Here is a 10,906-nt window from a genome sequence, read left to right as displayed (position 1 = left end):
AAGACAGATAGGACAGGGACAGATAGGACTCCACAACACTTCTGGAAGTTATTTAATGAAACGGTTTGAAGTACGTTCAGAGTGCGAGAGGGCCTCAGAGAAACAAGAGGGCCTTCTATTGCTCCATGAAGCAGCAAGAAATTTGAAGTCTATACTTCTGGAAACCTGTATCAAAGACATGCTAATGGTTTCATCTGAACACAGCACACACAAAAAACTCCAGTTGTTTCTCTTCACATTTACCACAAGTCTCTCTCAATGAAACCACAAGAAGTGCTTTGGATAATCTCTGCCAAAACATCAGATAGTACTGCATAGATATTATAGAAATGACTGTAAACATCAGTTGTAAAGACGCACGAGGATGCATTCCTTTTTTTGTCCTTTTGTGGCGGCCTCCGCTATGGTGCTTCAGGGCACTGTGGGGCGCAGTCACAAACAATAGGATGGAGCGCCTGTGAGAGTCCAAACGCAGGTCTACCTCCACCTCTGTCACAGTCTGTGAGGGCACGGACACTTGCAACCGTTTTGGAACACAATGTGGGTGGAAGCATACATGTGAGGCACGGAGGGGAAAGTTGGAGCATTCTCCTTAAAATAGACTTTCAGTCTAGAGATGAAGCTACAAAGTGGAGCTTAACACCTGGAATACAGAAAGAGGAAAGCCAGTTCTAGAGAATCAGGCAAAAAGGTTTCTTCCCAAGCCGACTCTTCCCTTTGTGCAAGGAATGTGCAGGGGCAAGAGATGCTTTGCTGTTGGCAGCCCTTCCTTGCCCTCAGGCTAGCGCCACTGACTACCAGCAGCATGCCCCAAGGACTGCCCAAGAACAGTCATCTGGGGTGACCCAAGAGCTTGTCTGGATAGGCTGTAAGAGACACATAGCACCAAGTATGTTGCCCTTTCATCACAGCCCCTGCAAGGAGGACAACCCATGTGGCTTCCAAGCACTCCACAAAGCTTTCTCCAGGTACAGCGCTGGACAGAGAGCTCCTTACTCTCTTTCTGCCGAAAAGTGTGTATGTGGGGGGCATACTTTAGCATGGGTTTAGGGTGGCTCAGACCATGAGAGGCACCCTACACAGTGGCCTGAGAGCCACCAGCGCCTTTTGTGCAGCAAGGCAGGGATCCCCCCCACTTGCTTTGTTTGCACCAATGGGTCAAAATCCAGATCAACAAAAAATGTCTGAAGAAAGGGCTCTCCCCCCACTACCAACATCCCGGCCACAGCTCTTCATGGGGTCATTCTTCAGCATCCAGTACTGGGATGTTACATCCTCGAGCCGCGTTCCTGCAAGATCTGGAGGGGTGGGAGAGGAGGCAGGAAAAGACACAATTGAGACAGGCAATATTCACCAACCAGGTCCTACAAAAAGATTCCTTCTCCAGGAAGCCACAGTCATTTCTAGGAATTCAAGAGCCAGTCCCTGATCTCTTAACACCCAGGAGTCTCTTGGCCGTCCAGTGAAGAGACGAGGTTTGCCAGCAAGCTAGGCAGGTTCAGCTCCAGCTAAGCACAAGGCAGTTCTAAGACTGCAGAGGAGGACAGGATGTTGAGATTACGCCTGAACCATTCTCGAAGGAGTGCTGAGTTGGCAAGCATTAGTCTGAAGGTTCAAACCCCAGCTGAAGAGAACAGATGTGCAGCTTAGCTACTCTTGACACAGAACATGCTGCCCTATGCCATGAAGCTTGCATTCCCACAAGCACAGATGCACCACAACACCCTGTTCGCCTCCAACCCAGTTCACTCCAGCACATGAAGGAGCCACTCCCATAGGGTACTCCACAGTACTGCCAAAGGGTTGGGGGCTGAATGATTCCATCAGAATGTCATGGGATGTAAAAACACCAGAGCCCCGCCTCTCCTGTTGCTGCCCATGTCCCTCCAATTCAAAGAGGGAGTGTCCCATTTTCTAAACCTGTTTTGTGAGTGAAGGCTGCGTCTGCTAACCGCTGCAGAAGTAGCTTCTCCATCTGGGCACCGCGCACCTGCCTCTTTTGAGGGGGCCAGCCCTTGGCAGTTAGCAAGGAACATTCAATGCGAGGGTGCTAATTCCCAGCTTCACACATTTGGCATGCTGCATCCTCCTCGCCCACGTTTTGGGAGCTAGTAGAGTGGTCAGACAAGCCTCTCATGAATGCAGGTTCCAATCCCCATTTGGGCCATGGGCCTGACCTATCTCACCGAGTGGTTGCTGTGCAGACAGAATGCAGTAGGGGAGAGCAATGAAAACCGCCGTGAGATCTTGGCAAGAAGGAGGGGTAATCCTGGCCTCAACAATGACAGAAGATTGACCAGAATGCCCTGAAGTCCCTCCTCTGAACCAAAGGGGAGCAATCGAGCTGCCACGTCTCCATTTACAGCCACAGAGTCACAGTCTCCTTCGATTTCTCTGGCAATTGTCTGTCTTGGTTTGTAACTCACAAGAACTAACCCAGCAGCTTCAGTCTCAGCTACCTTGGTAGACAGACGTTTCCTCCCAAAGGAGACAGCCTGACCCCCCTCCTTCCTTGTGCATGCTGAACCATCTCAGACCACACTTTACATACGCACAATTCACTCACATGTGAACACGCCTCATGTTGGCTTTCAGCCACACCTTTGGTGGCCACATTCTTGGCCCACCACGGTTTTCTGGACCATGGGGATTAAGGGATCCCTCAGTGATTCTTCCCTCTCCACCCCCCCCCCCCCCAAAAATAGCACTGTTCTCAGGGAAGCATCCAAATGGACAAATTGTGATGACAGCCAAGACCGACATCAGTGGGGGTGTGGTGGAGGATGGCTTTCCAACCACATCAAAATGGTGTTCTCGGTTGGAAAGCCAGTGGCCTCCGGGGGCCGTGGGTCAGTGACAGAGCACCAGCTTGGCATGCAGAAGGCCCCAAGTTCAGTCCTTGGCAGCATCCTCACTTAAAACAGACCATGCAGTTGGTGATGAGATACTGTGGCTGGAGACCCTGGAGGGCAGCCACTGGTCTAGAGAGACTCCACTGACCTCGATGGTTTAGGGTCAGGCAGTTTTACATGTGCTCAGGCCAATGGCAAATTGGTCTCCCCACAGGCCCACCCTCCCTTCCTCCTTCCACACACAGGCCTTCTCCCCAGAGATCAGCATCTGAACGGTACAGAATCCCTCCTCTGCCCAAGGCACAGAAAACCTGGAACTAGGCCAGGGGAGAGTCACCGCCGAGCAGAGAGAACTGAGCAGGCAGCAGGCACCCCTCCCTCCCTGAACTCCTTGGGTTGGAGACAGGCTGTGACAGATACCACCTCCTGGCCCCATCACACCCAAGGACCCTTCCTGGCCCTCCCAGCCTGGCCAGTTAGAAATGAGTCTGCCCAAGGAGTCACTGCAGGGCATCAGTCTGAACACGGCGCTCAACCCTTTTCGCCCCACTGTAGGCAAGGTTTCCTTTGATGTGGGAGAAAATGTTTCAGAGCCCAAAAGAGGCACAGGACCTAAAGGCTGACAAGAAAGACTGCCGAGGGCAGGGCTAACTTACCTGAGATCACCATGTGGGCTGCTGTGGGTCTGATTCAGGACCCAGGCCTTCCTTGCCCCACACACCACTGCTGCCCTGTTTCTTGGCAGCCCCCCAACCCCCTCCCCCCGTGCATGAAAAGGAAAAGCACAACCCACATCCCACCGGGAGCTGACTGACACACTAGTGAACTATGTGGCCATCTGGTGCTGGCCAGAGGGAGTGGAGCAGCTACAACCACGAGACACCACCAAAGGGAAGCGGGGAGGGGCGAGACCTAGTGCTCACCATCGCCATCCACCCTTAATCTGAGTCATGCATCTCCCAATCCGTCTCTTCGTCTTCGCTCTGAGTAGCATGCAGCCAGGGTAAAGAAAGGGGAAGCAAAAGAAAAGAGGGCAAGTTGAGTTGTGCCACAGCAAGGCTGGAGCACCTCCCCCTGGGGCCAGAGAGACAGACAGAGAGAGAGACAGACGAGAGAGAGAGAGAGAGAAAGGGGGCAGGCAGACAGCTGCAAGAGCCCACCAGGTTTGGACCACTTGTGCAGAAAGCACCACACCAACCCCTCTGCCCAGCAAAAGCTGGCAGGAACACCTCCATCTCAGATGGAGAACACCAGCAGCTCAGCCAGCCAACCCCCAGGCAAGGAGAGCGCAGCCGCAGAAAGAGTTACGAGGGTGAATGGCCAGCTAAAGCAACCTGCAGAACCCACTGAATAGTCCCAAATCTGTTTCCACTGGAAAGTACATGAAGACACTAACCCATGGCAGCAGCCCTCGGGTTGGTAATGATTCTTTCTGCTCCCCCGCCCCATAGTTATGCAGTCTGTGTGTGTCTGTGTGTGTGTGTGTGGATCACCAGCAAGAAGATGCTCCTGTTTCCCCATCAGGCTTGCCTACAGGCTAAGATCTTGACGAACCCATGCTTAAAATACTGACCTCAAAATCTAATGCCCGAAAAACCTGAATGCCCAACGTGGGAGAATGGGCAGACATGGCTAATAGCTATTCTTTTGGCCTTCATCTCCCTTGGAGGCTTCATAGAGGCTGGGGGGTAGAGCTGAGGCTACACGTGCAAAAGTCTAGCATCTTAAAAGCGCCGACCTTTTCATTACCAGCACAGCCTCCCCTTCCCTCCTGCTCTACCCACATTCTTAGCACGAACCACAGTGCTCACCCTCCCACAAACACAGCAGGGAGGGAGACGTGGAAGCAGACTCCTGCTGCCCTGCCCGACAATTCTGCTAGCCCTTAGCAGTCTTCTGGTCAGCAGCTGGGGCCATTCTCCTGCACCCTGTTACAAAGGCTTGAACCTCAGACTGAATTTTCACCCAGTCTGAAAAGCCAGACCCCCACCCCACCCCAGAGCAAAGGAGCACTGATCCCCCCCCACACACACACACCACACAACTTTTGCTACCAGCTATTCCTTCTCCAAGGAGAACGGAGTCCCTGGAATGCAAGGGCACAGAGTTCATAGTCAGGCATACTTCTATTCCTGCTGCAGGTCCAGCGCAGACCTAGGCCTAAGTTCTGGCATTCTCCCCAATGAGCTGGAGGCTGGAGCAACATGGCCGTCACTCGCACACAGTCCTCTGGCCAAGCCAGACCTCTGACTGCTTGCTGACACTGTCCATTTCTGGGGAACAGTGTCAGAATTCCACACAGGCAGATACAGAAACCCCACTCTCCTTCAGACCCAGCTGCGAGAAGGTATCAGTGGAGGAGACAAGTGTCCCCATGCCAGTGAATAAGGCAGCAGGCCCAACAGCATCCCAGACAGGAGCTGTAAATCCAGCCATCCACAGCAGCCCTGCCCACCCCTCACTCACTGGCATTCTCCTCTGCCTGCTGGGAGAGCCAGCGGCTCTGTGCTACCCGCATCCCCCCCTCTCCCAATGGCCAGCTGGTGCCTCACCTTGGCCTTCTCGCTGGGCTCACTGGCAGTCCCGGATGGGGCATTGTGCAACTCCTTGGAGACGACGCAAAGAAATTCAGCCTGGTCCTCGTTCCCGTAGTTGTAGGAAGAGCCGATGCTGACGAGCTGGAAGGTGGAAAGGGGGGGGGGGGGCAGCTCAGGGTATCTGCACTCCACGAGAGCTGAAGAACCCATCTCAAAGCCAGTCCCTGGGGAAGCTGAAGCTCCCTGTCACTTCCAACCCCTGCTGCCTGGGGCTCAAACCCCTGCTTGCCGTGAAACAAACCAGGTGACCTGGGGCTATTCAAAGGGTTGTAAGGAGGATAAAACACAAGAGGGGAGGACCCTCTTGTGTTGACGCTCAAGCTCCTTGGGAAAAGGGGCGTCAACTATTAACAAGCATACACACTCTGACAACAAGTAGTAGCCAGTAGGATTCACAATGGATTCTGGAGAACAGGATTATCAAAAGTTCAACTGCACGTAAAGCGAGTCCTATATTTGCCCCAGTATTCTCAGATGTCTCTCCTGCTTTTTGTTCCCAGACTCTAGACTTCAAAGAAAGGGTTCTCAGAATGTGGAGAAGCCACAGCTCAGTGGCAGAGTAACAGTTCAATTCCTGGTATTTCCAGTTAAAGAACCTGGTAGCAGGTGATGATAAAGACCCCTGCATCAGTCCCTGGAGAGCCGCTGCTGGTCTGAGTAGGAAACACTGACTACGAGGGACCAGGAGTCCAATTCAGCATAGGGAGGCAACACAGATTCATAAATGAAGGAATTAACTTGGCTGATCCCCCCAACAGGGCAAAGCCACCCCACGAGGCCAGAGGGAGTCGCCAGGAGCTTCTCGCCAGAGCCTACTTGGCACAGAGGTGTCTGGGGTTAACCATACAAGTGCTAATGCCTAGAGAGCCCGTGGGGGTGTCAAATGCCATCCAAAGTATTATCTCAGCCAATCTGAAAGGGACTGCGGCTGAGTGGCCAAGCTTTGCAGGCAAACCCCAGGTTCAACTCCTGGCCTCGCTCTCAAGCAGCAGGAGCTGAGACTCAGAAAAGGCAGCTCCATTTGTTCATCAGTGCCCTTCACCCAACAGGGTTGCCGTCAGGAATGTGAAACACACGGCTTGACAGTCGCTGCCTATTCTGATAGCTGCCTGGAGAGGGCCTGGCCTTGGCCCCACAGAGCCACTCAAGTCATATCTGCTACTTCTGTCAGAGCAGGTCGGCAGTGGTTCTGGGGCAGAATTCTTACCTGCTCAAATTTCCAGCCATCAGACATAGTGGAGACCATCTGGGTCAGTTCCTCTTCCTGGCACTGCAGGACCCTGTAAACATGCTTGGCCGGCAACTGCAATGAGGGACAGAGAGAGGTTGAGTGCTTGGCAAGGGAGCCCTTCAGCTTCCCCCCAGCCCCCTTGCTGGACCTTCAAAGCATGCATCTTCCCCCCACCATGGGCTTCAGAATCACTGCAAGCCCTATTTTTCTTCTCCTTCCACGTGAGGCACCCCTACAACTAGCACTCCAACAAAACCCGCCTTGGAGAATGCCAGGAGCTGCTGTTACTGTGCTGTAACCAAGATTCTCAAGGCCACAAATACTTCTTTGGGGAAGAACAAATGTTCCCGTGGGGGGGGGGGGTACAGCGCCTTCCACTGACAGCAACCTCGTCAGAGATATGCTTCCCAATCCTCCACCTCCTAACACAGCCACTTGCACCCAAATGAAGCCAAGCCCACTTTGAGTGAAAAAAAGAGAAGCTCCCACCTGTGAGACTTTGCTGTCCCTCTCCCTGATTTTGTCCTTCACAAGTTTTATTAAGGATGTGATGTTGTAGAATTCAGCTTCTTCAAGCACACCTGGGAGGAAGGGAAAGCACAGGCCAGCTGAATGACTCCTGTCATCGCTAGTGAGCCCCTCCGCTCCCTCAATTCTGCCCTTTGTCCTCAAGTCTAGGGTCAGGCCAGCTGGCAAAGTGTGTGCCAGGGTTGACCTGAAGACCCTCTTCATATGTTGCAGAGAAATCCTGGCACAAGTGGCCATGGGGTTCTGGTTCAGCGGATGGGGGAAATACGCAACCTCCTCAATATCAAGAGTTGGCTGACAGTGACACAAAACTGTAGACCAATTGCTCTGTACAGCAACAGACAGCAAAACATACCTTCTTCAGCGAGGTCTTTGTTGATTACGAGCTTCCCATGTCGGAGATAGTTCAACACTGGTCCAAAGTAGGTTGGATCCCGGTCTATCAAATAGGCACCTGTTTCATCCTATGAACAAGATATGGTATCAGACTGAGTGAGTCTTTACCCCTCCCTCTTTTTACAGCAGCATCCCAGGGCCAAATGGACAATAAGGGCTACCAGCTGTAGGTGCACTTCCTCCACCCCAAGGCATTCTGACAGAACAGCAGCTGCCATGAGTCACACAGCAAGCATGAGGAAGCGTAACTTTGTTTTAGGTATCTAATCAAGGTACTGAAGAGCCCCATGGCCACAGTCCTTTTTCTAGCTGAGATCCTCATGTGGTTGAACAGACCACAGCCCAAACAAAAGCCAAGGTGAGGTAAGAAGATTACGACAGTCATTGGCCTTCTGTGATGGATTACCCTGTGAGGTTCATCCCTGGCTGACCAGGACAACTTAATCCAATCAAGAAGGAATCCTGCATTGCACCCAAGTAAAATAAAATAAAATAAATTACCCTGACAGCAAAAGAGGCAAGCAACAGAGACAGTGCCTATCCCCACTGCTGAGAGAGAGTGCTCCTATCCCCACTACTAAGAGTCAGACTTTATAGACCGTACACAGGGCCTCTAGTACTGGTGCCCACTCCACTCAAAAACACATACTGAAATCTACAGACCACACTGGAGTGCTCTGCTGCACAACAGTGTACAACTAACAACTCACAAAACAGATAAGGAAAGGTTTTCTCTTTTACCTCATTATTGCCAACACTACCCAGCATCCAATAAATAATAGATCCAAGGCTAATAAATTGTTCTGAATGTTGAAAACCTTTCTGGGGGTCCACTGATGATATGTTAGTGTCATTATTAATGTGTGAATTGTATGAATATCAACTGAATTTCAAGGGGATTGATTGGCTGCTTTGGCAAAGAATTATCATTGGCTGTATTTGGATGTGTGACAAAGTTTACTAATGTAACAGAATTAATTTTTGCTATATATTCCCACGGTCATGTAAGGAGTTCTTAGTCTGATGAGGAGTGCTTGCACTCGAAAGCTCACACCTTGAATAAATCTTTGTTGGTCTTAAAGGTGCTACTTCAGACCAACACGGCTACCCATTTGAATCTATTATTAATGCAATAATTCACAAATGGTGGAAGAATTCTTCCACTAAAGGAGATGTTAACTTCTTCAGTGTGGGGGTTGTTGCCAATTCAGTAGCTCTAAGTAAGCTCAGAAAGTGTTCTAAACCTGCCAGCTCAACTGTTTGACAACAAACTGAATTATCAGTTAGTTGTCCACTAACTGTTAGTATGTCCACTAAATATGAAACAAATCCACCCTGGGGAAGCCACATTACAACAATGGTCCCCCGCAAAAGCAAATCTATCTGCTGTACTTTGATGGCATTTTAGGGTCTTGCCGTTTAAAAATTCACAAAACAATGTTGTGTGAATTTTTTATTACAAGCCAGCCACAGTAAAAAACAATGGGTCTGAATTTGGAAAGTCCAGTCTGTCCCCACAATGCACCAACCAAAAAGCAGGTGACCCCAGACCGCACCGCAGGCTCCGTAGCTCAATTCTTCAGTGCAAAACCAGATGCAAGGAGCGCCCTGAAGCACCACTGTGCTTTGCAACAACAGGCTGGGCAGGCCAAGACTCGCCCTCCCGGGCAGCTGTACACACCCACCTGCCCCTTTGGGGAAGACAAGCCACTTGGCTCCTGCAGAAAGATACAAGCCAAGAGGAATCCGGGAAGCCTTGCCTGTTGTTGCATCTTTCTTGGGCATAAAATGTGACCAGATTGTCCCACTTTTGGAGGGACATCTGGGGGCACCTGGCAATCTGTACTTATGTTGAAATTCAAAAAGATATATTACAATACTATTTTTGCGTTCTGCGAAAATTTTTGTTGCTCCATATAGACCAATTTGTAAATCAAGAACCCCTCCCGGTCACTGGTGTTTCACTTTACCAGTGTTAAAATCCGGCCACCTTAGTATAAAACCCCAGGACTGAGGGCCGCGCAACGGGGGCTGCAGATCGCCACGCCGGGGCTGCTCAGGAGAAAACGCCCGCCGAGCTTCCCTGGAGAGCGGAGACGCCCTCGAGCCCCCGGTCCGGATGGCTTGCAGGCCCTTCACGGGGCTGGGCGCGATTCCCCTCGGCCTCCCCCCCGTCCCGGCCTGACCTTGTCGGAGTCGAGGTCCGGGTCGGCCTGGCAGAGGCGGAAGAGGAAGCTCTTGGGGTCCCTGCAGAGGGTCTGCCGGGTGGTCAGGAAGCACGTGCCGCCCACGTTCAGCCGCACCCACTTGCCGCCCGCCGCCGCCGCCCCGCAGCGCCGGCACGACGGGCCCCCCATCACCGCCGCCCCCGGCCCCTCGCAGGAGCCCTCCGCCGCCATCCTGGCCGCCCGACGCCTCACTTCCGGCGGACCCGCCAGCGGTGCACCACGAAAAGGGCGCCGGACCGGAGAGACGGAGGAAAAGGCTCCGCGCCCCGCAGGAGAAAGCTGCCTGCCGCGAAGAGAGGCGCGGGAGGAGGAGGAGGAGGGTGGGGGGAGTCGCCTCCGCAGAGCTTCCTATCGGGCAGGAAGCGGAAGGCCTTCGCCCTGCACGGATGGGGCCTTGACGGGCGCCCCGCTCAAAGCGGCAGGAGCTGCCCCGCACGGTCGCTAGGGAACCGGAAGTGCCAGGCTGCCGTCAGCGGCGGTCTCCCCCTGTCATTTGCCGGAAGCGTCTAGACTGTTACAGTGAATAAGGTCCCGCGTGCTCCATTGACCGGAAGCGTCCTATGTACTGGGTGGTCCCATCGATAGTCTTCCCCTCCGCCCCGTAGGCGGAAGTGTGACAGTCAATGAGTTCCCCATCCTTCATAAACCGCAAGCGTTACGCGGAATCGTTGCCCCCGTTCGGTAGTTTTGCGTCCATTCCCTGACTGGAAATGACATTTATTGGCCGGAAGCGTATCTCGGGACCATTACCCCTGTTCGGTAGTCTTCCCTTCGCCCCGTAACCGGAAAATTTACAGCTAATAACTAGCATTTACCGGAGGCGTTGCACAGAAGCATTGCCCTTGATAGGTAGTTTTTCCCTTCCGTCCCGTAATCAAAAGAGTAACAATGAGTTTCCCCAGTTTAATTCACCGGAAATGTCTCGCATGTTACTGTCAATAATGTCCCCCACGCTCCAGTGACCGGAATTGCGTCACGTAATGCTTGGGCCTGTCGATAGTCTTCCCCTCCGACCCGTAACCTGAAGTGTTACAGCCAATGAGTTCCGCCGTTTTTCTTTGGCCGGAAGTTTCG

The 10,906-nt window shown here is 52.5% G+C and overlaps 1 protein-coding gene across 1 annotated transcript; it reads right to left on the bottom strand.

Annotated features, from left to right (window-relative positions):
- Nucleotides 1-39: 39 nt before the first annotated feature.
- KCTD5 (potassium channel tetramerization domain containing 5) lies at nt 40-10,286 on the bottom strand. Its single transcript, XM_077316232.1, has 6 exons — nt 9,791-10,286; nt 7,564-7,672; nt 7,170-7,261; nt 6,657-6,752; nt 5,405-5,530; nt 40-1,298 (listed from the first exon to the last, which is right to left on the bottom strand). The coding sequence occupies exons 1-6, from the start codon at nt 10,001-10,003 to the stop codon at nt 1,269-1,271; spliced, it is 666 nt and encodes a 221-aa protein (XP_077172347.1). The 5' UTR covers nt 10,004-10,286; the 3' UTR covers nt 40-1,268.
- Between the last annotated feature and the right edge of the window lie 620 nt (nt 10,287-10,906).

Source organism: Paroedura picta, chromosome 17, assembly GCF_049243985.1.
Source record: "Paroedura picta isolate Pp20150507F chromosome 17, Ppicta_v3.0, whole genome shotgun sequence".
In the NCBI taxonomy this organism is placed as follows: domain Eukaryota; kingdom Metazoa; phylum Chordata; class Lepidosauria; order Squamata; family Gekkonidae; genus Paroedura; species Paroedura picta.
This window is presented reverse-complemented; position numbering and strand designations above follow the sequence as displayed.

What these genes read in the sequence shown, in the direction of transcription:
- KCTD5 (XM_077316232.1), bottom strand. Translation starts at nt 10,003, where the DNA reads ATGGCGGCGGAGGGCTCCTGCGAGGGGCCGGGGGCGGCGGTGATGGGG. An exon ending in GGGACAGCAAAGTCTCACAG is followed by an intron (nt 6,753 to 7,169) that starts GTGGGAGCTTCT and finishes CCCTCATTGCAG; the next exon opens with TTGCCGGCCAAGCATGTTTA. An exon ending in ATGGCTGGAAATTTGAGCAG is followed by an intron (nt 5,531 to 6,656) that starts GTAAGAATTCTG and finishes TCCACCTTCCAG; the next exon opens with CTCGTCAGCATCGGCTCTTC.